The 27,355-nt window shown below is 43.4% G+C and overlaps 1 protein-coding gene across 2 annotated transcripts; it reads left to right on the plus strand.

The window, feature by feature from the left end:
• The first annotated feature begins 21,038 nt into the window (after positions 1 to 21,038).
• Positions 21,039 to 26,248, plus strand: RAP2C (RAP2C, member of RAS oncogene family). 2 transcript variants are annotated; one of them, XM_032428338.1, is made up of 3 exons: positions 21,039 to 21,108; positions 22,704 to 23,477; positions 25,936 to 26,248. In XM_032428338.1, the coding sequence occupies exons 2-3, from the start codon at positions 23,205 to 23,207 to the stop codon at positions 26,212 to 26,214; spliced, it is 552 nt and encodes a 183-aa protein (XP_032284229.1). In that variant the 5' UTR covers positions 21,039 to 21,108; positions 22,704 to 23,204; the 3' UTR covers positions 26,215 to 26,248. The 2 variants fall into 2 exon arrangements, with proteins under 2 accessions (XP_032284229.1, XP_032284230.1); XM_032428339.1 differs by lacking the exon at positions 21,039 to 21,108 and adding an exon at positions 22,410 to 22,573.
• Positions 26,249 to 27,355: the final 1,107 nt, after the last annotated feature.

Consider the following 27,355-nt stretch of genomic DNA (forward strand, 5'->3'; position numbering starts at 1 on the left):
AAGCCAGAAGAGGGGCTCAGGAAAGCCTTCCCAAAAGTAGGGTGTTTGAGCTGAGTGTTAAAGGGTGCTGTCTTAGTGTTCTATGGCCGCTGTAACAAATTACAACAAATGTATTGGCTTAACGCAACATCCACTTAATATTGCCCAGCTTTGTGGGTTAGAAGTCTGGGTACAGTGTGGCTTGGCTGCTTCCTAGGCTTTGAGTCTCATAAGGTCAACACCAAGGTGTCAATAACTGCATTCCTTTCTGGGACTCTGGAAATGAATCCACTTCCAGGCTCATTGGGGTTGATGGTTAAATTCAGTTTCTTGTAGTTGTGGGACCTAGGTCTTCATTTCCTTGCTGGCTATCAGCCAGAGGCCAGTCTTTGCTTCTAGAAGGCACCCTCATTCCTTCTCGTGGCTTCCGTGCAGCCTCCCTCTGGCAACACTGAATTGAGTTTGTCTCCCATTCCAAATCTGACTTCTTTTGCCACATCTCTCTGACTCCAGCTGGAGAAAGTTCTCTGCTTTCAAGGGCTCAGGTGATCGGATTGGGCCCACCCAGATAATCTAGGATCATCTTCCATGTTTTGGGGAGGGTAACCTTAATGACATCTGTGTAGTCCCTTTTACTACATAGTCACAGGTCCCAGGGATGAGGACTTGGATATCTTGGGGGGGAGCCATTCTGCCCACGATCATTTCATTCAGGAAAAAATGAGGGAAAGAGGGCTCCAGGCAGAGGCCTGGAGAGGTGAGAAAACAATTGACTTCAGGAAGCCACAGGCAGTTCAATATGATGGCACTTGCATCAAAATTAGGTTGGAGAAGAGAGACAGGAGCCGGACAATCATGGCGCTTCATGATTCCAGCTCTCCTGTTCTCCTCCGGGTCTTTGCCCCCCTGAGTCTTTCAGAAACACTGTATCAGAAGGAGCTGAATGTTTCATTTCAGCTCTTCCATATTGCCAGTTGAAACTCGCTCTTCTCCGCATCCAAATTTATCCTGGCTGATCCTCGCTTCCATCTTTCCCTCCACAGTCATCTCGCTGCTCCCTGTACTGGCAAGGAAGAAGCTTTGCAACTGCTACATTTGCCATCTGGACAGCCATATGTAATCCTATAAATCCTGGTCTAATTTTCCCACAACACTACTTTCATCATATCACTACACTGCTCAGTGGATCCTGTTGGCACTTCTTGGCCTGCGGAACCCAAACCAAATTCTTAAGCTGGCATTGCCAAGTCTGAGTCTACCCTGCCAGGCCAGCATTCTCACACACTCTATCCTAGGCAGCCTGCCCTTTGCTTTGCCTTCTGCCTACCATATTCACTCCCTCATGCCTTTGCTCTTTTTTTTTTCTTCCCCTCTTTTTCGATCGGAACGTCTCATTCCCTCTCCCTTCTGTGCATCCAAAACATGCCTAGCCTTTGAGACACGGCATAAATTGCACATTCCTCATGAAACTTTCCCCAAGACGGGAGCTACTCCTAATTGTTTCTCTTCCTGACTTCCTGTAGCTCCTGAGGAGAATCTGGACCATGCAGCTTTCCACTAAGTTGAGCGTATGTCACTGCTCACCACAAACTTTCTTTGACTTTCGTGATGCCATGTGTGGGAGTCCCGTCTTTCCAACGGCACTAGAAGCTACTTGTGGACAAGCCCCATGTCCCATTTGACTTGGGATAGACTCCTTCTTCTCAGCCTTTATCCAAATATCAGACATTTTGCATATAAATTTGAGAAAGGTGAAAATACACATGTATCTCTATTCCACCTCTAAATGAAATGGTCATCTAAACTGAAACTCAAGGGGCAAAGATTTCCCATAATACCATTTTTCGGATAGGATTATGAAATCTCTATCTCTGGCATCAGAAATTTTTTACCAAGTTTCTCTTCATATTTAAATAGTACCATGTCAATGAATGTGTGTCCTTATTCTTGCTTTCTCTAGCTTTCCCCCACAGGCCAGTATTTTGTCACTTGGCCAAACATGTGGATGATTTATTGCTGCTTAATCTAATTCTTGCATAGTTTTTCACCAGGCAGTGATGGGAGGAGAGAACTCCTCTTTGGAGAAGCTGTCAGACTTTGCCTTGAGACATTTTGCAAATAAGATCCTGGATTTATTGCAAAATTCATTCCAACAAACAAAGTGTATAGTAAATTCAGTTCCAAATCAGAGTCCATAAGGTTCTCACTAGAGGGCTTTGGGGACTCAAAAACCCAAATCTTTCTTTTGATTCTAAGCAGAAAACTATTACTGAAAGAGCCGACAGTTGATAATTTGGAGACATATGGTCCTATTCTCTTTCTCCAAAATGAGAATGGTGGGCTTAGCAGTAAATTGATAGTGTAAGTAAATCTAGCACTTGAAAGAATTTAATTAAATTTCCCCCATCTTCAGTGTAAACACCAGACAGGATCTATCCTCTGGTAAGGAGAGGTAATGGAATTCCCCTATGGCAAATGGCTATTGCACTAGACTAGCTCCTGTTGAAAAGGCAGGAATGATGCTCATGCAAGATAGCCTGTAGTCAACAGCAGATAAAGACTCTCCAATTTTGAGAGGGAAATATATCACAAAAGAACACTAACATGTCAGCTTCTTAGGAGCACCAAGCGTTCATTCCTGTGAGCTCTAATACAATAGCTAATAGATTCCACAGCAAAATGAAAAGGAACCATTCTCACCAGTCTGGTAACCAACGTTGCAAGTGTAGCCAAGGAGTTGGTGGGGGGAGAGGGAGGAATGGAAACACTGAAGGTGTAGACTTTAGTTGAAAATATTCCAGAATCATTCTAATATTTAGGAAGATAACAACTGCTTCGGAGTTCTAAAAACCTGAAAGACTCTTTGAAATTTTTTATGACTGCTTCAGAGTTCTAGAAACCTGAAAGGCTCATTGAAATTTTTTATGACTATTTTTTTTCTAGCAAGAAAAGGAGTTCACACAGAAAGCCGTTCACCAACTCGGATGAATATGCGGTAGATAGTAACGCACCCCCCAAATCCAGTTGGGCCACTCAGCACCATGTTTTTTACATGGAAAATGCTAGTAAAACAAATTCGGAAACAAAACTTTCTTGCAAATGTGGACGCTTCCAACTTTACGTAGGTAGGACTAGGAGCTATTTTATGAAACAGAGGGAATATAAAGAGCGGTTCATGCCTTCCCTCTGCCAGGAATATCCTTGCCTCCCTGCCTCCTGTCTGCTTGAAGGAGTCCTCTTCCTCCGGGACCCAAGGGACACCTCCTCCATGAAGTTTCCCAGATTCCACCGCCACCCCCGAGAGTTAACCACTGCTTCCTTTGTGGTACCCCTACCCGGACCTGTCTAGGTGTCCACCATTACACCGGAAACCTTTTATCACGTCTTTGCATGTTTGTTTCTCTTCTCTAAAGTATAGGCTCATTGAAAGCAGGCATGTGCATTTATAGCTCCCAGTGTATCCGTCGCCTTTAGCTCGGGAACCAGTACATGGTAGTTGCTCGATATATGTTTGCCAGATGAAAAATGCTTTAAGTACAAGGAATAAAGCAACTGCGATGCCAAAGCACCGTGCCTAAAAAAAATCATTTTATCATTTTAATCATCTTATTGATCAATCCCAGCTGCCACCTGGTTGATTTATTTGCAGAAATGTTAAGACGTTTACCTCTATTTTAGTGCTTACGATTGTCTTCCTCACATTCCTTATTTTTAAACACTTATTCTTTCTCTAATAGACTGCCAGTTTCTTGAGGGCAGGTGGATGTTTCTTTTGTGCATTGTATACAATAGGCACTCAATAAACATTTGTTAATTCCTTACTTTGTGCATAGCTCTTTACAGTTGACAAGGCTCTTCACAGTAACCCAGTAAGATAAGCAAAGCATTATTCTCTTCATCCCTTCGCTTGTTTTAATTAAGGAAACTGATGATCAGAATGCACCAGAGCCTTGCCCACCTTCCAACAGTGGGCAAGAATCAGGACTGAAAAGTCTCTTGCTTCTTGCACTGAGATCTTTTTCTCCTTCCTCTTCTCCCTGTTTGGAGCAACCAGCTTTTCTCTGCAGGTGTTGCCTTTTTGAAATTTTTAAATTTTATTTTAGAGAGAGAGCGAGCGAGTGCACGCGAGTGGCAGGGCAGCGGGGGGAGAAGGAGAAAGAATCCAAAGCAGACTCCAAGCTCAGCGTGGAGCCCAAGACGGGGCCCAATCCCACAACCCAGAGATCATAACCTGAGTGGAAACCAAGAGTCCGACGCTTAATGGACTGAGCCACCCAGTTGCCCCAGGTGTTACCTTTTTATTTTTTATTTTATTTTTTTTAATTTTTAAGATTTTATTTATTTATTTGACAGAGAGACACAGTGAGAGAGGGAACAGAAGCAGCGGGAGTGGGACAGGGAGAAGCAGGCTTCCCGCGGAGCAGGGAGCCGGATGCGGGGCTCGATCCCAGGACCCTGGGATCATGACCTGAGCCGAAGGCAGACGCTTAACGACTGAGCCACCCAGGCGCCCCCCAGGTGTTACCTTTTTAGAGCTTTGTCCTCATTTGGTTCATTGATGTAAAACACTTAATTGAATGGGCTTGGGAGTTTGGGGGGATTTTTGGTGTTTTGTTTTACTAATTTCAACTTCTATTAGCTTGCAATATAACATAAAGAAAGCCTTGCACTATATCTTTTTGGTGAAGCAGCTACAATCTCTATTTTAAGAAAGCTTCTCAACTCGAAACTGTACTTTGCATTTTTTTACTCTTTTTAAATGAGATATAATTGACATGTAACAGTATATTCATTTCAGGTGTACAACATAAGGATTCGATATTTGTATATGTTGTAACATATAATCAAATATTTTTGACAGTGAGTAGTAGAAGCTGCCAGGCTTAATTGTCAAAAGGAGATCTTTCAGGGCCTGGCCTTTAGTAATGTATGACTCTCTTCTGTTTTCTGGACCTAGGACAAAGAACATAATCTTTCTCTGGAGCCAGCCCAGAACCTAGATCAACTTAAACCAAAATCCACATTGGCTTAGTGCTCAATCACATAATCGATGTAAAAAAACAATACTGTGCATTTTATACCATGCATTATATTTCTTCAACGTCCATTCAAGTACATTTCTGTATCTGACAGTCCATCAATGCTGAGAGGAGAGGTAAAGTAAACATTTTTATCCCCAGGTGAAAGATAAGAAAACAGACCAGAATGATTAGTTACTTAGGGTTGGATAATTACTATTTCCTTGGCTGTGAAAAAATTTGAGAAGCCTGGAGACTATTTAAGAGAATTTTTAGGGGTGCCTGTGTGGATCTTGATTAAGCGTCTGACTCTTGATTTTGGCTCAGGTCATGATCTCAGGGTCATGAGATCGAGCCTGGCAATGGGCTCCACGCTCAGCTGCTTAAGATTTTCTCTCCATCTCCTTCTGCCCTTCACCCTCCTGCTTGTGATCTCTCTTCATCTCTCTCTCTCTCAAATAAATAAATTAATTAAATAAAAGAACTTTTATCAGCAACCAAGGTGAATATACACTGTGAGTCAAAAAACTTGAAGCTCAATCAAACCAACCAAGCACACCACAAAAGAGGGGAAACCCTTTTGTAGCTAACTGGCACATTAGAAAGGGATTTTGTTGAGAGAGAAGTTATCAAATAAATGAAACTTCATTTTTATTACGTTAGTCTCTGGCAGGCAAGTATGGAAACAATCATGTGCTCTGGCAGGCTGGTTCATACGGTGCTGCAACACCAAAAAAGAGAAAGTAAATTGTACTAACGTCTTGTACATTGTTCACCATGTAAGAGCTTCTCAAACACACTACAGAAAAGGTTTCTTTTGTGATCCTTGGCAAACTTGAAGGAAGATCCTGATTTGTATTGATATGCCACTTGACTTTCCTGAAACTCCGTTTTTTCATCTATAAAATGAGGGAAAGGATTCCTGCTCCATAGAGGGTTGCTCAGCATCTAGCATATCATGCATTGCACAGAGGAGGGGCCATTCAGTAAGTGAACTGAAAGATGTTACTTGTCCCAAAAATGCAACGACAAGGATCAGTTGGGTATAACTGTTGGGGCACCTGGGTGGCTCAGTCAGTTAAGTATCTGACTCTTGATCTCAGCTCAGTTCTTGATCTCAGGGTCGTGAGTTCAAGCCTCCATGCTGGGTGGGGAGCCCCCCTTAAAAAAATACATATGCATAGGAATCTATTATTAACATAGCTGATATTTCTAACTAAACAAACAGTGAAATCATAAGTATGCCAGATAAGTGCTATTGTCTTTCAAAGTGTGCCCCTGGGGAGAACATCTACTTATTTTCATGATGCTCAAACTATCTCTAGGAATGAGAATTGTCTTCCGAGTCAATTACAGGACCCTCAAGAAAATCAATCTCATTTCTTAATTGTCACACTTCATTCTTTTTAAAGATTTATTTATTTATTTATTTGAGAGAGCACACACGTGTTGGGAGGAAGGGCAGAGGGAGATGATCTCCCAGCAGACTCCCCACTGAGCACGGAGCCGGAAGTGGGGGCTCAACCCCTCGGCCCATGAGATCATGACCCCAGCCGAAACTGAGAGTCAGGCGCTCAACCAACTGAGCCACCCAGGTGCCCCACACTTCATTTTTAACTCAAAATGTATGGCCTAGCTGTATCACTTGTCTTATTCGCGTGACTTGCCTCTAAGTGGCACGTGGCTATTCCCAAACCCACTGTCTGCTCTCCAGTGACCAAGGTCTAGTCCAACGGAGTAAATGTGAACATGTGCCACGGGCTACGAAGGCAGTTACCAAGGATATTCAAATAATCTTTCAAGTATATTATTTCAAAGAGACGACACATGTGCCTAAGTTCTGGCACATTTGTTTTTCAATAACTGTTATCACTTCATATGAGCAGCGTACAGGTAGATATTTGGAGCAGAATAATTGACATTGAAGCGAAGGCAAACACTGGAGCCCCATTTTGTTGTTGGAATTGTGTCTCTGTCCCTTATACGCTCTATTTTGACCTCAGTACTTGGGGCCTTCTTGAGTCCTGGTGGCAAATGTTTGCTAAATGTTCATGGGACCATTTGACTCCTTACTTTGAGTTTTAAGAACATGGACCGTGTCCTATACAACCTTGACTCCCACAAAGAACCCAGCATAGTGCCTCATGCTGAGTAGAATCATAGATTCATAGCCTGCTCGAGCTAAAGAGAGCTTTAGAGATTGAAATTCAGAGATGGGAAGTGATGAACCCAGGTTACATACTTCTCAGTCTTCTGCTGTAGCCAGCATATGACATTTGAATGACTAAACTAAGTTCTCCTGGTTGCTTATTATTTGAATGAACTTGGACATCTCATACGGTTGGCAGTCTTGTTTCTGTAACCTCCTCTGACCCCTGATTTACTGCCACAAATATGTTATACTTTGGTATAAGGGTCCCAGTCTAAGACCCTGCCACTCATTTCCTAGCATGATACTTTTCTTGATGTGTAGGCAAAAGTTGGCAGAATCTCTGTTACAATCCCCAGTACTCAGTGTCAAATACTTAACAAAAAAAACCCCAATTATTTATAATAATACAAAGCCTAATTTCACTTCATTCAAAGAATAACATTAGCAGATATTAATGACATATTTGTTTGGATCCATACAAGCAGATCGAAAACTAATACTGTAGTTAGTTTGCCTTCAGCTCATATGGAACAGTAAGTAATTATTGTCCAGTAAGCAGTAACACCCAAAATACGACATTGTGTTCAACCATAATGTTGGTTTAAATGATGTGATTATGTGATGTGATTATACTATGATTATATCAGGCAAAAGTTCAAACAGATGAACTGAATTTTAATATTTAATAAAATGCTGCACTAAAGTACAAATTAGCTCGTTGTTTGGGGTCACTTTTCAATCCATAAAAATATCTTTTCTAAATGACACAACTATCGACTGCCACGGATCTTCCACACCCTTCGTCTCTTAATTCATGGAAATAGGCTGTGGTTTCATAAGAAAGAGCCTTTGAAGTCTGTCAGTTCCCTTGAGGTAAAAGTCTAAGTCTCCTGGTTTTCTCTATATTGTTCTCTTACCTGCTCTCATCTTGCTGACCCCAAGGAAAATTCCATGAGTGCATGAAAATAGCTCACAAAGTCCAATCCAACCAAGAGCCTTCGATGTGTCATGCCAGGATACAGGAAGCAAACTGTTCAGTTAGAATCCCTTTTATAATGTAAACAAATCGCTGGAGGAATTGGATCCAGGGAATCCATCTTGTGAAGAGAGACATGGAGACAAAAACGCTCCTCTGAACTCATCACAATTTTAAAATGAACTTGTAGATATTCAGACCCTGCCATTAATGACGTGGAAGGGTCTCACGATAGGCATTTAAATGGAAAAACAAAGAAACAAACAAACACCAGGGTACAAAATCGTGTGTGGAGGGTAAGAATATAAACAGGCATGCCCTGCTTTTCAAAAGTTTGCATCATGCCCCTTGCTTTTATGAAAGACATAGGTTGATACCTGTTTCTGCTAACTGAAAAAAATCTGAAGTGGATTTTCGCTTTTAGGGTAAAGGGGGAAAGCAGAGAGAGGGTTGAGTGTTGGGTTTGCAGGGAGCTCTTAGGCAGCTCGCACCCCCCGGGCAGCGAGAGTGCCCCCGGCCGGCAACCACCCTCAGCATCTCAGCCTCCAGCCGCCAGAGCTTCGAACTGCGTCTGTGAGCATCGGTGCTTTATCTTGGTTTATTTTGTCCATCCATTAGCAAGATGCGTAGTAGTAAGGTACCAGAAAAGCCTAAGAGAGGCGATTTTTTGGGGGATCTGGAACGATCAACCTTTTTTCCGTATAATGAATGGCAATTGCTTCTTTTTTTTTTTTTAAAGATTTTATTTATTTATTTGTCAGAGAGACAGAACACAAGCAGGGGGAGAGGCAGGCAGAGGGAGAAGCAGGCTCCCCTCCGAGCAAGGAGCCCGATGTGGGACTCGATCCCAGGACCCTGGGATCATGACCTGAGCCGAAGGCAGCCGCTTAACCGACTGAGCCACCCAGGCGTCCCGAATGGCAATTGCTTCTTAGCTTTAAGCCATTTCAGCTTAGAAAGGCTTTATAGGGACGCTCTACTTTTGGATAGTGGGGGAAACCTGCATATCTTAAATGGGGTACAGATGATATGGTGTGATAAGAATGGTACTTTACCTCTGTGGTCTTCCTCCCCAAATCCCACAACCCCCGTCTAATCATGAGAAAAACATCAGGTAAACCCCATTGAGGGACATTCTACAAATACCTGACCAGCACTCTTCAAAACTGTCGATGTCAACAAAAACAAAGAAAGTGTGAGAAAATGTCACAGCTAAGAGGAGCCTAAGAAAACATGACAACTAAATGTAATGTGGTAACCAAAAGATGGGATCTTGGACAGCAAAAGGGCATTAGGTAAAAACTAAGGAAATCTGAATAAAGTATGGGTTGCCATTAATAATAATGAAACAATATTGATTGATTGATTATAACAAATGTACCATACTAACGTAAGATGTTAATCATAGGGGAAACTGAGTGTGGGTCATACGGGACCTCTGTACTATCTTCACAATTTTTCTGTAAATCTCAATCTACTGTAAAATAAAAGTGTATTGAAAAATACATAACTGTAGTTACCTCTGGGTATTAGGATTTTAGGTAAATTTTATGTTCTTCCTTTTCACATTTTATAGTTTTCTACAATTTACATGTATTGCTTTAGTTATAAGAAAAAAACGAAAACTTATTTGTAAAAGTATGTGAATGTTTTTATTCATCACAATAACATCTGTATACATTTATTTTTTTAAAGATTTTATTTATTTATTTGACAGGGAGAGCACAAGCAGGGGGTAATGGCAGAGGGAGAGGGAGAAGCAGGCTCCTTGCTGAGCAGGGAACCTGATGCAGGGCTCGATCCCAGGACCCTGGGATCATGACCTGAGCCGAAAGCAGACACTGAACCGACTGAGCCACCCAGGCGCCCCACATCTGCATACATTTAAAACATCATATATACATACCAGATCTACTTATTGCACACAATGTTTGCTGTTTACATTGATTTGCAAGCCCTTAAATGATCCACAGCCCCTAGTTTGGAAATTTTGACCTTAACCTTAGATGAATCTGGAATTCTGTGCCTAGTCTAGTCTTTCCTGATCACTGTGGAAGGAGGCTGAACTTCCAGGCTGTCTGAAAACTTTTTGGAATCCCCATTTTTACTCTCTGCTACCTTTTCCTAAGTCAGATGTACCCCCAATCAATGTCATTAATTAATGGGAGAATAGGATAAGAGGTGGGGAAAACGAGTCATAGTGTCCCTGTAAATTATGAATAGTGGAACTCAGTTCACACTCAAAAGACATTTTCCTAACCTTAATATGAAACGTTCAGCTTTTCTGACACCCAAATATGTGCTTAAAAGATTTACTTTTCAGGATGCCTGTGGGTGGTTAAGCGTCTGCCTTCAGCTCAGGTCATGATCCCAGAGTCCTGGGATCAAGTCCCACATCGGGCTCCCTGCTCAGCAGGGAGCCTGCTTCTCCCTCTGCCTGCCGTTCCCCCTGCTTGTGAGCTTGCTCTCTCTCTCCCTCTCTCTCCCTGACAAATAAATTTAAAAAAGCTTTAAAAAAAAGATTTACTCTTCAAGCTAAATTCTCCTTATTTGCACATATTTAATTTTAGTTTGCAAGTTTACATAAAAGATAGAGAAGGAGAAAATAAAAGGCTTTATTTCCTATTAGGTAGCTGGCACACCATTGTTGATGAATACAAGTTTCCTCCCTTCCCTTCTTCTTTGTCTTTAGGTCCATAGCTCTTGGGTTTTTTATACCACTTACTTGTCCTCAGATGTCATCTTACGGGTCCAAAAATTCATCCCCACAAAACATGGTTTACAGTGCCATAGATGGCTGGATGGACAAGCATAAACAAAGGATAAACCTCATTTTAATGCATTAAAATTTTTTCTGTAATACTTCCTAGGTGCTGTGGATACAAGGCCTGGCACATAGTACTGGTCAGTAAATATTTATGGAGTTCAATGAACAAGGTTCCTGCGATCAGGGAGTTTACACACTAGTGGAAAAGACAGACAAACAGAAAATTAAAATACAGTGTGTAAGTACAGTATTCTGTGGGAGCACAAAGGAGGGGTGCCTTCCCTTCCCTGAAGCACCCAAGGATAGCAGCCTGAAAGGGAAGACATTTAAGCTAAAATCTAGGGGCTAGAGGAGGAGTTCAATGGGAGGGGTGGTGCATATGGGTGGGAGAATTTGGCAAAGGACAAGGTACAGAGGCCAAAATGCTCATGGTATATGTAAGGAATTATTTATATAGAGAGGGGATTCCTGTTGAGAATTCACAAGTGAAAATGTTTTAAAGTCAGCTTGGAGCCAAATTAAGGAGATCCTTGAATGCCCAGTTGAAGAATGTGTACTTCATCTTGGAGGCAATGACGCATCATAGCTTGTATGTTTGAGTGCGGCACCGACTGATGTCTACGAAGTAGTTTTTCAGAGCAGTATTCTAGAAATCTTGGGTTGACCTGGAAGAGACAATGCTAGGGGTGGAGAGGGGAATTAGGAGGCAGTTGTAGTGTGAGGTGATGTGGACCTGAACTAAGATAATGAGACTGAGAATGGGAAGAAGTGGTGGCAAATGGATGCAGGAAATAGTCACAAGGAAGAATTCAATAGAATTTGGTGGCCTGACCAAGTGCTTCATTGGTTGATTTGACTTGCCTTGGTTCTCAAACCAGATCTTGCATCAGAATCCCCTGGTGGGCTTATTAAAACCCAGATTGCTGGGCCCAACCCTTGAGTTTCTGATTCAGTAGGTCTTTGATGGGACCTGAGACTGCATTTCTAACCAGTTCCCAGGGGATACCGATGCTACTGCTCTGGGGACCATACTCTGGAACCATTGGAGTCTGGACTATGTTATATCTTTTCCAGCAAACAGACCATTAGAATCATGGTTTAGTCTTTTCAATACGTGGTGCTGGAACAACTAGTTAGCCACATGCAAAAGAATGAAATTGGACCCTTACCTCATACTATATATATATATATATATATATATATATATATATATATATACACAAAATCAAAATGGAACAAAGACCTAAATCTAAGACCTAAACATATAAAACTCTTAAAAGAAAATGGAGGGTAAATCTTCATGACATTGGATTTTTTTAAGAACTCTTAGATATGACACCAAAAGCCCAAGCAACCAAATAAGAAGTAGATAAATTGAACTTAGTCAAACTGAAAAAACTTCTGTGCTTCAAAAGACACTATCAAGAAAGTGAAAGACAACTCAGAGAATGAGAGATCATATTTGCCAATCAAAAGTCTGTTAAGAAACTTGTATCTAGAATATATAAAAACTCTTACAACTCAATAATAAAAAGACCAATAACCCAATTTTAAAATGGGAAAAGGATCTAAATAGGCATTTCTCCAAAGAAGATATACAAATGGCCAATAAGCACATGGAAAGATGTTCAACATCATTAGTCATCAGGGAAATGCAAATCAAAATAGCAAGATACCATGGCAGGGACAAGATTATAGAAGACCTTATATTCTCTGCATATGACTTTGCACTTTGTCTTGATATGGAGTCACTGAAATCAGCAGAGTTGCTTCAAACACTCTTGCTTCGTGACACTGGTGGAAGCATGAAGGAAGGATCACAGACTTGTAAACCATTTCGGAGGCTATTACAAAGTTTAGGAGATGTCACACAAATGTTTCTCCAGTCTCATCTACATACTAAAGCAAACATAAAATGGGACAAATATAAGAAATACTAAGGAGGTAGAATTGGCAGGATGGTAGTTGTTTGGTTATGGGAAGCTGGGATGAAGGAAGAGTTGAGGATGATACCCAAAGTTCTATTTTTAATAACTGGTGCATGGTGGTACCATTTACTGTGATAGAAAACACAAGAAGGGTAAGTTCTGGAGATTAAAAGAAAAAACAAAGAGGGGCACCCAGCTGGCTCAGTCGGTAGAGTATGTGACTTGATCTCCAGGTCATGAGTTGGAGCCCCACATCGGGGATAGACATTGCTTTAAAAAACACATACATACACGGGGCGCCTCGGTGGCTCAGTCCGTTAAGCATCTGCCTTCAGCTCAGGTCATGATCCCAGGGTCCTGGGATCGAGCCCCCCTGTTGCGTGGGCTCCCTGCTCACTAAAGAGTCTGCCTCTCCCTCTGCCCCTCCCCCCAACTTATGCGCTCTTTCTCTCTCACTCTATCAAATAAATAAATAAAATATTTTTAAAAAATAAAAACACAAGGATATGCTGAATATCAGATATAGTACGTTTGAGATGCCCTTATGATCAGCGAACTCCCTAGGCTCTCTAAGAGATCCTTTGAGTTAATTTTGTTCATCTTGTCCAGGTGGGAAGAACATTCACTGAGTTAAGTAGCCCAAGTGCTGCCATCAGCTTGAAAATTAGATTTCTCTTTGTAAAATGATTTATTATTCAGACTTTTAGGAACTGGTTCACAGGAGTGGGCTCACCCCTCTACCCTCACCTTCAAACTTCTAATCCCTCAGCTTTCCAGGTGACACAAAACGGAGTTTCAGACCATTCAAAGCTGGAGGTCAAACTACGACTTAGAATTCCTTGAGTCTCGGTGATCTCCGCAAGGTGCCTACTTCGAGCACCAGCAGCCCAGCCTCTCACCCACTGACACTGTCCCAGCAACAAGAAAGTGTGTGGCGTCTTCTTTGTTTAAACCCAGGAAGTGGATTTTGTTTTTATTGTTATAAAAACTTTGAAGGTAAAGAAAAAGAACAAAAAAAAGGGATGTTTCTAGCTTAATCTTTTGCTGCCACCTAGTGCCAGAACTCAGCATATTCAGTGAGCTGCTCCAGAGAAAATTAACAGGGTTTGTGCATTGCCACAAATTCGAAACAGACAATAACAACGATCTATTTTAGCGAACAATATCTATCTTGACATTAATTTTTCACATTATTTCTCACGTTTTTTAAGATTTTATTTTTAAGTAATCTACACCCGACGTGGGGCTTGAACTCGTAACCCTGAGATCAAGAGTCCCAAGCTCCACCAACTGAGCCAGCCAGGCACCCTAGCACTCATATTTAAATACCAGCCTTTTCCAGCATTCAGACACCAGTCCTTTTAAATGACTGAGAATTCAATTTTAAGGCAATTCCTTTCTAGCCTCAACTTTGGTTACCTGCTGGGGGAATTCCTGAGAACACACGGAGACCCAAGTAGGTCAGAGTATCACTTTCTGTAAGTTGGAAAGCACTTGGGATAAATTCCCCTTGGAAGCTGAGTCAGATGGGACTGGAGTCTAGAATGTTCTCATAACCATATTTTACAACTTTGGAAGAATCTTCAATTTCACATTAAGCGTTTATACGAAATAGCTAAAATTTAGCCTGGTATGTAATTATTACAGCTGCGTCAGTTTGCATTCCCGCCAACAGTGCGCTAGGACTCTCTTCTGCCCACATCCACGCCAACACTTGTCATCCCTTGTCTTTTTGACAATGGCCAAAGAATGACTTCCGATGGTCTGCAATAATTTTGAGAAAACAGGCATATTTGCATACATATCATTAAAAACAGCGTTTGAGGGGCGCCCGGGTGGCTCAGTCGTTAAGCGTCTGCCTTCGGCTCAGGTCATGATCCCAGGGTCCTGGGATCGAGCTCCGCATCGGGCTCCTGCTCGGCGGGAAGCCTGCTTCTCCTTCTCCCACTCCCCCTGCTTGTGTTCCCTCTCTCTCTGTGTCTCTGTCAGATAAATAAATAAAATCTTTAAAAAAAAAAAAAAACAGCGTTTGAACTATTGTGTGGTAATAAATCACGTAGGCAGGAGAAGCATTCGGGATGATGACATTTGTGTTTGGAAGTGCTAGAGCTACAGAGGCCAAGTAAGAAATTAAAAATGTGAGGTTTGTGAAGATGAATGTACCAGTTCTCTGCTTGAATCTGCGTCTGCTAGCTGTGTGATCTTAGGGAAGTTACTTACCTTCGCTGAGCCTCGTTTCCTCGTCTCTACACTAGGGATGATGATGCTAGTACTTGCTATAGGTTACTGTGAGGATTGACGTGTTCCACCAACTTCCTGGCATCTAGCAAGTGCCCAATAAATAATAACTGCTATTTGTAGTAACAGTATTAAAAATAATTAAGCTTACCCCTTGCCTCCTCCCATGGAGTTAAACACGGTTCCAGGGGCAAGAGAAGGAGGTTCTCTGTCGTAAATGCTCCAAGGCATTTTGGAAGGTAATCATGACAACCTCAGCTTCAGCAGCAGGTGCCACAGACCCAAGGTCAAGGGGTCCCTGGCGGGTCATGGAGGCCTGTTCTCAGAGAGGATATGAAATCAGTAGGAACAACCAGACATGCTCAAGGTTAGAGAAACAGGAGAATAAAGCCCAAATTCTTTAACACTGTCTTTATACTCCAGAGAAACAGAATCGCTTGCTGTAAAACAAGGTGGTGAATATCCCGCGGGCTCCGGGGTTGGACTGACCTGAGTCTGAACTCAGGCTCTGGCACTGATAAGCTGTGCCACTTTGTATAAGTTACCAAACTGCTCTGAGCCTTACTCCCTTCACTGTAATGATAGTGGGAATGATAATAACAGCGCTTAACTCTTAAGGTTATTGCAAGAATTAAATAAAGTGATGTGTGTAGGGGCGCCTGGGTAGCTCAGTCTGTTAAGCGTGTGCCTTCAGCTAGGGTCGTGGTCCTGGGGTCCTGGGATCGAGCCCCGCCTTGGTCTCCCTGCCCAGCGGGGAGTCTGCTTCTCTCTCTCCCTCTGCCCCTCTCCCCTGCTCATGATCTCTCTCACTCTCTCTCTCTCAAATAAATAAAATCTTTCAAATAAAATGATGTGTGTAAATCACAATGCCTATCATAGAGTCTGTCATCCATAAATCATTATCAGTATGCCATGAAATCCTCCCACTTGCCACTACATCAAATATGGCCTTGATATTTGAACTGGCCTGGTAGTTTCAAATGAATTGTCATAATCTGAGATGCAGGTCTTCCATGTCTTTAGCTTTCTTTTTTTTTTTTTTTTTAAGATTTTATTTATTTATTTGACAGAGAGAGAGAGCACAAGTAGGCAGAGAGGCAGGCAGAGGGAGAGGGAGAAGCAGGCTCTCCACTGAGCAGGGAGCCCGACGTGGGGCTCGATCCCTGGACTCTAGGATCATGACCTGAGCCGAAGGCAGACACTTAACTGACTGAGCCACCCAGGCGCCCCTGTCTTTAGCTTTCTAAAGTTCAAACCTGACCATAATCACCATTTATTAAACACTTAGCAGATTCCAGGCATTTAGGTACTTTTTCTTAATCTTTGCAACACCTAAATAAGGCAGACTCTATTTCCCCCTTTACACATGACAAAAGGGAGGCTCTGAGAAGGTTAAGTAACTTTCCCCAGGTCATACAAGTGGCGTGGTCAATATTTGAACCTGGGCCTGGGTGCCGCATCCCCTACTTTTGCTCAGCGTCGTACTGCCCAACCTTTATAAAATCACCTTCCGAGACTTCCTACGGCCTTCAGGGGAAAGGTCAAACCCCTCAACTTACTATACAGGCTTTTCTTTATCTGGCTCTAGCCCCCTACTGACCCCTCTGACCTCCTCACCTATAGCCCAATTGCCTCCTCAAAAAAAGCCTTCCCTGATGCCCTTCCTGGGTCTCCCAGAGCACCCTGGCCATATCTCTATTGTCACACTTGTCACACTGTAGTGTAAATGTTGATTTAATTGTAAGTGTCCTTCAAAAGGCCATGAACTCCTGAAGGCACTGTGTCTTATCCATCTTCCTATTCCCACTGTCTGGCAAAGTGCTTGGCACAGAGTAGGAATTGAATCGATGGGTGTTGAATGAGTGAATACATGAATGAGTGGATAAACTGATGAATATTCAGCAGAGAAGGCCCAAATATAAAGTCCCACCCCTTTTTAGAACGGTGGCGCTTAAGGTGGGGTCCTTGGACCAGCAGCAGCATCTGGGAACTTAGAAATGCAAATTATCAGCCCATGCCCCAGAATCAGAAACCCCAGGGTAGGGTCCCCGGCCACCTGTATGTTACCAACACCTCCTGGACACCTTCAAATGCACGTAAATTAAGAGTATGTTTATACAACGGATTTAAATTGCCCATAAACATGCATATACAAACAAGAAAAATATGATGGTTATTATTAACACTAATTCCTTAAATTTATTTGGTTCTTAATAGATGACAGAATACTTTCCTAATGACTGTATTTGAAAGGAAAGATGAGATAGGGAGAACGATAAAGGGGTTCAGATCGGTGTGTTACACCCTTATTTAGTAGGCCCCTGAGCTCCTAGAGAGAGTTTTCTCAGCTGTCCCGTCTGGAAAATAAGAGTTTTGAGCCTCTATAGGAGCGTTTGCCTGGCCAGGCCGGGGAAGTGGCTTCTGTGGTAAGCAGCCCTTCCCGTGAAATCCCATTGGTCGGATGAAGGATTCCAGGTGGGCAAGGTCGAATGTGATTAAATCATAGTTGGGGTTGTAGGAAAGCTAAAGCTATGGGGAAGAAGGCATACTGAGGCTATGAGGGGTACCTGATTATTTTTAATACTTTATGCAGGCATGAAGTTTCATTACGCAGAATTATACCACCATGTGCTTAGTTTAAAAAACTTTTTTTTCGCTCCCAGAGAAAAATACTGTGAAAGGAACTAAAATTTTATGATGATTTCCTTTGGGTAGCGGTATTTCACCTTTTAAAAAAAAGAGTTTTTTTGCCAAGAACTTTTTTTTTATATAATGAGAAAAGGATAATAAAGTTATAACATTGGTTCTGTGTCCCTGGGGAGACTGATACACAGAACCAGCCGCTGGTGTAGCTGGAGGCAGGATTGGAAAAGGAAGATTGGCATCTCAGAGGCTAGAAGGAGCTGGGAAGAACCCAGAACAACCTGTACGGAGGGGCTGACCTAGAGCACTGAAGTAAGAGGAGATGCCCTGCCGAAGACCTGGGTTTCTTCCCGGGGCCTGGAAGGTGGGAGGGCTCCCTGGGAGGGTGGAAGTGAGGGAAAATGATCCAGAACTGGTCACAGCTCCAGGGATTGCAGCTGAAGGAGGTATAAGCTGGAGAGGGAGGGATCACGGAAGTGAACAATTGGTGCCTAAAGCAAACTTTCTCGCACTTTCAACTTGTGCCAAGCTAATTGCATAAAACAGGATTATGTACCTGTAACTTACATATTCGGCATATAGTTTATACCCTGAGATTTCTTCACTATGGTAAAAATCAGCTGTGTCCTTAAAATTGATTGCCTGAGCAATAGTTACTTTCGAGTGGAGGCTGAAACAAAACAGCCTCCACTGGAAACAAAATTAAAACAAAAGTTCTGAATCTCAAGGGCATACTGTCTGGAGAAGTTAACCCTCCCCCCCACCAACCTTGAAGCTTGGGAGTGGAAAGTTATTATGTGAGCAGTTTACATTTATTAAGCAGTTAGTTTGGAAGGCTAAGTGCTTTGAATGGATTGTCTCATTTATTCTTCCAAGGCGTCTTATGAGCTAGATACGGCTCTCACGTCCAACTTAACAAACGAGGGAGTGAAAAGACGTCTAGCCGGCAAAGGGCAATGCTAGGATTACCCGATCCTGAAGCCCAAATTCCTGCTATCCTACTACCCTGCATTTGTTAGTCCTGAAAATACCCTAAAGTAAGTAACAGTAAAATACTAAAATTAGTAATACCTAGGGTGAGGTTACAAAAAACCACATACAGTCATGCTGTGTTGGTAGGAATGTAAATTGGTATGATCTTTCTGAAGGACAATTTAGCAATGTTTACCAGAGAATTTTAAATGTAAGTACCCTTTTGTTTCAAAATCATGATTTCAATCACCGAGATATTGTAAGTGAAGAAAAGCAAGGTGCAGAATAGTGTGTATAGTAAGACTGCTTTTATAATAATTTTTTAAAAATACATATAGAAGATGGATTGATAGCTATGCTAGCATATAAATCCCATTTTCCCCCTGAAACACAAGAAGCTTTTAACAATAAATATCTTTGGAAAGAGTAACCCAGTTATTATTTTTGTGCCATTGGGAGATATTTGGGCTTTTAAAGTTTTGTTTTCCTCTCTCTGTTTGCTGATTTCTTTTAAAGTTTAAGTCTTTTATTTTTTTTTAAGATTTTATTTATTTATTTGACAGAGAGAACACAAGCGGGGGAGCAGAAGAGGGAGAGGGAGAAGCAGGCTGCCCCCTGAGCAAGGAGTCCGACTCGGGGCTCAGTCCATGACCCTGTGACCATGACCCGAGCCAAAGGCAGACACCCAACCAAATGAGCAACCCAAGTGCCCCAAAGTCTTTTAAATAAAAACCGAAGAGCCAGCATTTACTGAGGGTTCGTCATGAGCAAGGGACTGAGCTAAACATCTTACACACACTACTTCATTATATTCTCACGTGAAATGGTTAGCTCCATTTTACAGACAAGGAGTTCGAGCCTTGGACAGGTGAAATCCCTGGCTTGAGGTGCCACAGCTAAGGATGTGGGCGAGCGGCTGGTTAAATGCCTGTCTGCCTCGGTTCCGAGCCCTTGGTGCTCAGCTGCCTGGCTGTGCTCTTCTAATTGGTTTTTATACTCTCATTGCCCAATAAAAGTAAGCTGGCGAACAACTGGAGTCTAATGAGATAATGTATGTGAAAATACTTTTCTAAGTATAGAGATGTTTGGGGAGGACAGAACAGGCAGTGGGAGTTGAACTTGGGCCGACCTGTCCATTGAGGCCCAGACAGTCAGGATAGTGTTTTTTGAGGAAGTGATGATCAACATCTTTCTTCTCTTTCGCCTTTAAAAAACATTATAAAATGCTATTTATTCCCCCCTCCCCCCATAACACCTGATCACTGTTGAAAAATTAAAAATGTTGTGGAGAACTGAAAGTCCTTTCATAATACCTCTCACCGATACTTCATGACCCGTTTCAGGTTTTAATGGCTATGGAACTATTTTTGCACACATTCCCACATATTTTACCTTGATGGGAGCAACTCTATATTTCTTCAGTATCTTGCTTTCTTTCAACCTTATCACATACCCTGACCTTCTTTTCATATCAGCACTTACAAATCTTTTCTCTTTTATTTTTATTTATTTTTAAAGATTTTATTTATTTTGAGAGAGAGAGAGAGAGACAGCGAGAGAGGGAACACAAGCAGGGGGAGTGGGAGAGGGAGAAGCAGGCTTCCCGCTGAGCAGGGAGCCCGATGCGATGCGGGGCTCGATCCCAGGACCCCGGGATCATGACCTGAGCCGAAGGCAGACGCTTAACGATTGAGCCACCCAGGCGCCCCAAATCTTCTCTCTTTTAAATACATAGCTGCATAGTATCCATTTTGCCAATGTATACACATACACACAAATTATTTTTTGAATTGTCTACTGAAGGACATTTAAGCTACTTCCAACTGTTTGCTTTCCTAACTGTAGCTGCAGCAATGAAGCCCACTCCCAAAAAGTTTAGAGGGAGCTTCAGATGGAGTGGGACATTTGTCAACTCTGTAGCTGATAAGGGCGACCCCTTAGGACTCTGTACTGGGGGTAGGGGCACGTTTAAAGAACTCTGTCCAAAACACTTTGGCCAACAGGATCAGAGATATGAGACTTGCCAACAGGTGGGACAACCTCAAAAAGGAGAGCTCCCTATTTGTGGTAGTTCAGTAATAGACCAGAGACTTGCTACTATTGCTCAACCCTGATTGCTGGATCAGAAGAGGAATTTCCAGACTCCGTTTCAAGCAGGGCTGGTGCAGGGCTGTGGATCCCACCAGACAGTCTGGAGACAGCTAGACAGGGAGATGGGCAGCAGAGCTCCAAATCAGGCAACAGCAAGTGTGGAAGGAGCAGTGACCTATGGGGGGAGACTCCTAACTCATAGACCAACCTCTTCCAGCAGAGGGCAGTGCCTCAGATATCAGGCGGGACTCAGGCCAGCTGGAGCCAGAGCTGGGGACTTCGCTGGACAGATTGCAGCAGCCCTGAGCCGAGGAGAAATTGAACTAAACTGTCCTTTGGATACTGTAAGTGACATTGGGGAATGCTCGTCAAAAGACACGGTGGGACTTCACACGACCGTGATTTGCCTGTTTTGTAAGGTCTACCAGTTTGGGTTTGGTAATAAATCTCTTTTTATACAGCCTGGCTGTGAGGGCTTGCAACTAAGGGAATTTGGAATCAATTTAACTCGACTGGCCACCGAATTTCTCAGGTTTCTGGGTGCATGCTTGAATCAAAAAGGGCGTGACATGCCTAAAATATAACCTAGCCTTCTGGCCCTGGGGCTCTGTGGATCTGACACAAAGTATACAAATAGAAAGTTAGCGGAGGGAAAGATATGGAAGAAGTAACAATTTTATCTAAAAATAGAAACTTAGTGTTTAACACCAGTCTTTTCCTTTTGCATTTCAAGGACTATGAAGGATGACCGTTAAAACAAACTTTATCGTGGAAGAGCCAGCCATGCAAACTGCTGCGCGTGCAGCTAATGAAAGATTACAAGCAGTTAGTCTCGCAGGCCTAAACAGTTTCCAATCGACTCTTCCCTGAGTACTGCTTACCTTTCCTGCTGTGTAGTGGTTAGAATCAAATAGGGGCAAAGCTGAGTTACTGTAAGATAGAGTCTGTTGCTACTCCTGTTGTTTTGGAGCCTTGTGATAAGAAAGGAAGGAGTGACTTTGGCATTTGCTGGTGGAGTCAAGCAGATTTGCCAGATGATAAAAGAACTGTGTGTGTTTAATTATTTGTCAGGCACGGCGATGTAAGACGCATCACAAACGAAATCAGAGCAACAGTCAAGTCTGAGGGTAGTTCGCACGCGTTTCGTAGAGAAACATCAAGTGTTAGAAACACCAGCGAGGAGAATATAAAGTTTCTTGGCTGCGTTACTTTCCTGGTCCCTTCTAGCCCAGGGATGTCGGGCGCTCTCCCGGAGGCCAGATGATTGCCGACCGTCCCGCACCGGCCAACCAGCGCCGCGAGTCCCCGGGCCGCGGGCCGCGGGGACGCCGAGGGGCCTCGGCGGGTTTGGCGTGGGACTGTCAGCAGCAGCGGCTGCGGGCGGGGAAGGGGAGGCCGTCGGAGGTTCTCCGAGAGGCCCTCCGCCAAGGCCGCGGCCCCGACCCGAGACCGTCCCCTGCCGTCTCGCTCGGCAGGGCGCGGCCCCAGCGCCACCCGGCTCGCCCCGGAGAGGTGGGACTTTCCCCACCGGAAGTGATCCCGGCCAGTCTCGGGGAACTGGGGCACCTCAGCCAGTGTGTCAGGGAAACCCTTCCGGGTGCGTGCTGGGGGGGGGGGGGGGGGAGAAAAAAAAAAAGAGGTGGCTTCGCCCGGAGTGGCCGCCGCCGCCGCCGCCGCCGGACGGCCCCCGCCCCTTTCCCCTCCGCGAGCAGCGGCGCTGGGGCGGCGGTGAGACGGAGGAGCGGGCCGCTGGCCATGGCCTTGGCGTGACGGAGCCTCCCGGGCGGCCGGGCGGGTGCGGACGGCGGGGTAAGCGGCGGCGGAGGCAGCCGGGTCCGGGCGGGAGCTGGCGGAGAGGGGGAGGGAGCGGGGAGCGGGCGGCGGCCGGGGGGGGGGGGGGGGGGGGGGAACCGCCCCCCCCCCCCCCCCCCCCCCACAGGCCGGACGACGCCCGCGGGAGCCGCGGCCCAGAGACCCGCCCGGGCGGCAGTGACTGGAGCCGAGCCCACAGGCCTGGGCCGGCTCGGCGGCGCGAGCAGGAAGCGGGGTCCCTGGGCCCCTTTGTGTGAAGGGCGGGGGAGGGGTGCCGGGCCGCCCCTGGCCGCGGGGGCCCCCAGTTCTGCGGCCCCCACCGCTTCCCTCGGGAGCGCGGCGCGTCTCCCCACCCCGCCTCTCCGGGCTTGCCCTCCTCCCCACGCCCCCTGCCTGGGCTTCGGTTCCTATAGGAAGGGCATCACCATCTCATCCCCACCCACCCGACACTTGGCTCTTCCCCTCCCCCTCCCTTAACTTCCTCTTCTTCCCCCGTTGGGCCCTCTGCCTCTCCGCACTCTCCTCCCCAGTTCGCAGATTTCCGCCCACCTTCCGCCTCCCCGAGCCGCCGCGGCTAGCGGGGTGTTCTTTTCCCTCCCTCTGGTAGGAGTTGCTGAAGGTGAGACTCATGAGGGAATACAAGGTAGTGGTGTTAGGGAGCGGAGGGGTTGGCAAATCTGCCCTTACGGTGCAGTTTGTCACTGGGACTTTCATTGAGAAATATGACCCCACCATTGAAGATTTCTACCGCAAAGAGATCGAAGTGGACTCTTCCCCCTCCGTGCTGGAAATTCTGGACACCGCAGGAACTGAGCAGTTTGCCTCCATGAGAGATCTCTACATCAAAAACGGCCAAGGTTTCATCCTGGTTTATAGCCTGGTTAATCAACAGTCTTTCCAGGTAACCATACCGAGTCTTGTAATTTGTTAGAAGGGGGTGTGGTAATCCCACATTTACTTCTGGTGTGCTTGAACCGTGCCTTAATGACTATGTTTTGCTTCTGAAAGTTAGACATGGCGCATTTTTGAGGTTACTTCTGGCACGGAAAAGTATCGGGTTGTTTCTATAGAGTCTACAGTAACAACCGTCAACAAATATTTTAAAGTTATTTTTGAGTCAAAGGAAAGTGAGAACGAAATGGGGCAGTCTGTGTATATTTAGCTTGGAAGGGAACCTTCTGAAGTTGCTTGTTCGATTCAACAAGTATTGATTAATGTACTTACCAGAACAACATTTAACAGAGAATCTCAGGTAAATAGAGCACTTTGCAGAGAAAATTATTTGGAGCCGGTATCTGTAACTCCTCTGTGTCTGCTTTCCCCACCTCTTCCTCTGTGTTCTCTCACCCAAGTTCCTCAACCAGATTCATAAATCTTAGTGTTACAAGATGAAGAACTCAAGACCTGCCTTCTAGGCATTTTACTTACTTCGGGGCGTGTGAAGGAAAGTTACTAATTGAAAAGACTAGTACCTAGAATTAATAACCGACAGAAAGCTACAGTGACTCTCCTCTTCTGCAGTTGATCCAAGTTGTTTCTGATAACACCGACTATATTTATACAAAATATGTGGATCAGGGAACACCGGGCAAGTGCAAATTTCTAACCCTGGCTGGGTGGCCAAGCTGGAGGTGGTCCAATGTCTTCCGAAAATCTGTCCTGTCCTTCACTGGGAGACCGACTGAAGGCTTAACATTATTTTAAGAGATGCAGTAAATGTTGCTATTTATTCCTTGAAAATAAATAACCTCATATTGACCCATTGTATTGACCTCCATTGATTTAGGAAATGGATAGTTTTTCTGCATTTAAAGGTATGTGCTTAATGTTGCTTGCTTAAGAGACATTAAGTGCTTCAGCGAATACAATGTGCTAATTCCACTCTTCTTAGTATTTAAATTACAGTGCTCTAGTGAAGTTTTCCAGTAACCACATATAGCAACTTCAGGATTTTTTTTTTCTCTTTAAGATATAATAAGTATAGTGACCAAACTAAAGTACATTTTATGTGGGCTTGAATTCCAAAGCAATGATAGTATCATAAAAGCATTTTCCCCCAGAAAGTACCAAAGGTGCTATTTGACAGGCATTTTCTTTCTAAAGGATCCTTGAGAGATTTGTTATTCTATTAGCTGACTCTCTTGAGGCTGGAAGTCCTTTGAAGGGTTTTTCATATGATTTCCATTATATCTGCTTCTGTTACAGGCATAAATAGGGAGTGAAAAACTGCCATTATTTCAACGGAGACTTAAACTCTTTCAAGCCCAACTGTCATAAATTTGGTTTCTCATTTGAACTTGTGTTTCCATAAGGACACAGGGAAAAAGAGCTTAACCTAGAAGACCAAACTGATACATGATCAAACAAAATCGTTGCAAACATCAGATAATGATGGGTTCATAAATTTTCACAGTCCTGTTTTTCCTTCATCCCGCAAGCGAATGTTCCATTCACTGTTAACTATTCAAATTAAACACGTTTGATATTTAAGTCAAACCTTTTAAGTTACGAAACATTTAAAAAATGGAAACTTAGTATTAAATCTATAAAATTGCCTTAAAGTGACCCTTCCTCCCCTCCCCCAAAGTTGATGCCACCTGAGAATCGCCAGGGCCCTTATCTTTTATCATTAATTGTAATTAGAAAAAATAATACACTTGGGAGAAAACTGACACTGTAAAACCTAACTAGGCAAAGGGAAGTATGACTGTCTTCCCGCCCAGACTGCTCCTCGGTGCATTTGTCCCTCCCAGGAGGTGCTCACTGTTAGATTAGTTTCTAGTGTATTTTAAGGTGTCTGATTTTACTGGGATGAAGGCCTACTATTAAATTTAAAATTAAACATTTAAGTGTATAAATCTGTTTTGAACTGGTCTTCGAGACATGACACGGTGTTTTTGTTCCCACCTGAAACACTTTCTCTCAGGCACTCTTGCTAAATGGCTAGGAATGCACGGATGCCGCAAGCCTGTGCTGGGATAACAGGTGTTTGCAGGAGTGCTGACAAGCTGGCAGGTTTAAGGAGATAGCCGAACATCCTCATATACAAATGGATTCACCAGAATTGGGAACTTACTTTTTAAATCGGTACAGACTAGGGGAAAGAAGTATGAGTCCTAAGGTTCATGTGCAGCCTACATTTTATATTCTTGACAGAAACCCAGCAGGTGGGATCTGTGGAAATGATCGAGTTCCTACTTGGGTGGAGAAAATGTTTATTTTCTCCATTTGGGTGTATGGTTTTCTTTTGGATTCAGCTTTCTGTACTCCCCGAGGGATGACTTCTTGTGATATTGTAATACTCCTGTTATGGTCATGCAAACAGCATATTTTTTTTCTCTTTGTGATTATTTGAATAGGATATCAAGCCCATGAGAGATCAGATTGTCAGAGTGAAGAGATACGAAAAAGTCCCACTAATCCTAGTAGGAAATAAAGTGGATCTGGAACCAGAAAGAGAGGTTATGTCTTCAGAAGGCAGAGCCCTGGCTCAGGAATGGGGCTGCCCTTTCATGGAAACATCGGCAAAAAGTAAATCAATGGTGGATGAACTTTTTGCTGAGATCGTCAGGCAAATGAACTATTCGTCCCTGCCCGAGAAGCAAGATCAGTGTTGTACAACTTGCGTTGTCCAGTAAAAAAAAGAACCTCAATCATGGCCATACCGAGCAGGTTAGTTGTTGATGGAACCTCATGAGTCCTGAGAGTGTTTTGGTTTTGATCGAGTATAACAAAAAGCTGGTTAATATTAATACACGTTGTGCTACCTTCAGTTTCCTTGTTTGTTCTTAAAGTAATATTTCCCTTAGCACAAAATAGTCAACATTCAATGAAGAAAAAAAAAGATACGGATAAGCAAAAGGAAGGTAAGAAATTGCCTGTATTCCTGTCACTAAGATTTATTTTTAAAAGTGAATTATTGTTCTGCTTCATCGATAACATTACTTTGGGGTCGGGTGAGTTAAAGGATAATACACCTCTCCCCTGTTCTGGTGATTTCGCATCCAATAAAAATTTCAGAAGATGAATGGTTTTATGTTTTCTACACTTTTCTGTCCCGGGCTAGAGAGCTGCTGTAATTGAAATCATCAATTTACTAATCACCCAAGTGCTTGATTTAACAGGATGATTATTTAATCAAGTTCATCTGTACCTTGCACTTGAGGGACTTAAGTGACCTCTGATAATAACAAATTGTAGTGCCACAGCGTACCTTGACTTCATTATGAATATATGGTCCAAATGAGAATCGGGGAAAATCATCTGTGATGTGTTAGAAGAGACACACCCAAGCCCAGGCAACATTTTTATTCGGTTTAGTAAATAATGGAGTTAATAAGAACAATAACAAAGCCTTCACACCTTCCATTGAGTTGAATGATAACTTCATAAAAGTTTTTTCAAATGAATGAGTTTTTTAAAAAGCAAGGTTATATAAGACTTATTGAGCATTTTAAGTGGGATTCTTTTTTCATATCATGATCTTTTAATCTAGATTATAATTGGGCAGATGGTCTCACTTAGACAGTAACCCTTACATAACAAGATAAAACAACCAATATCCTGGATGACTGCGAAACCACAGCAAATGGCAGACTAGCCTGACAATCTCAGGAATGGAATTGATTGTTTTGAGCCAAGACTGACCTCAAGTCTAGGAGGCAGTGTTGCAAATGGCAACAGGCATTTCAGATTGCAGTGATGATTCCTAATCAAAGGTCTGGCTTTATATGTGCTCCCTGGAGTAAAGACTAACAGTCCCTGATTTATCTTTTCGGA

Source organism: Phoca vitulina, unplaced genomic scaffold (genome assembly GCF_004348235.1).
Source record: "Phoca vitulina isolate PV1807 unplaced genomic scaffold, GSC_HSeal_1.0 scaffold39, whole genome shotgun sequence".
In the NCBI taxonomy this organism is placed as follows: Eukaryota; Metazoa; Chordata; class Mammalia; order Carnivora; family Phocidae; genus Phoca; species Phoca vitulina.

Excerpts from the sequence above, each read along its gene's own strand:
- RAP2C (XM_032428338.1), top strand. The coding sequence starts at position 23,205 with ATGAGGGAATACAAGGTAGTGGTGTTAGGGAGCGGAGGGGTTGGCAAA. Across the intron at positions 23,478-25,935 it reads TTAATCAACAGTCTTTCCAG|GATATCAAGCCCATGAGAGA; the intron begins GTAACCATACCG and ends TTATTTGAATAG.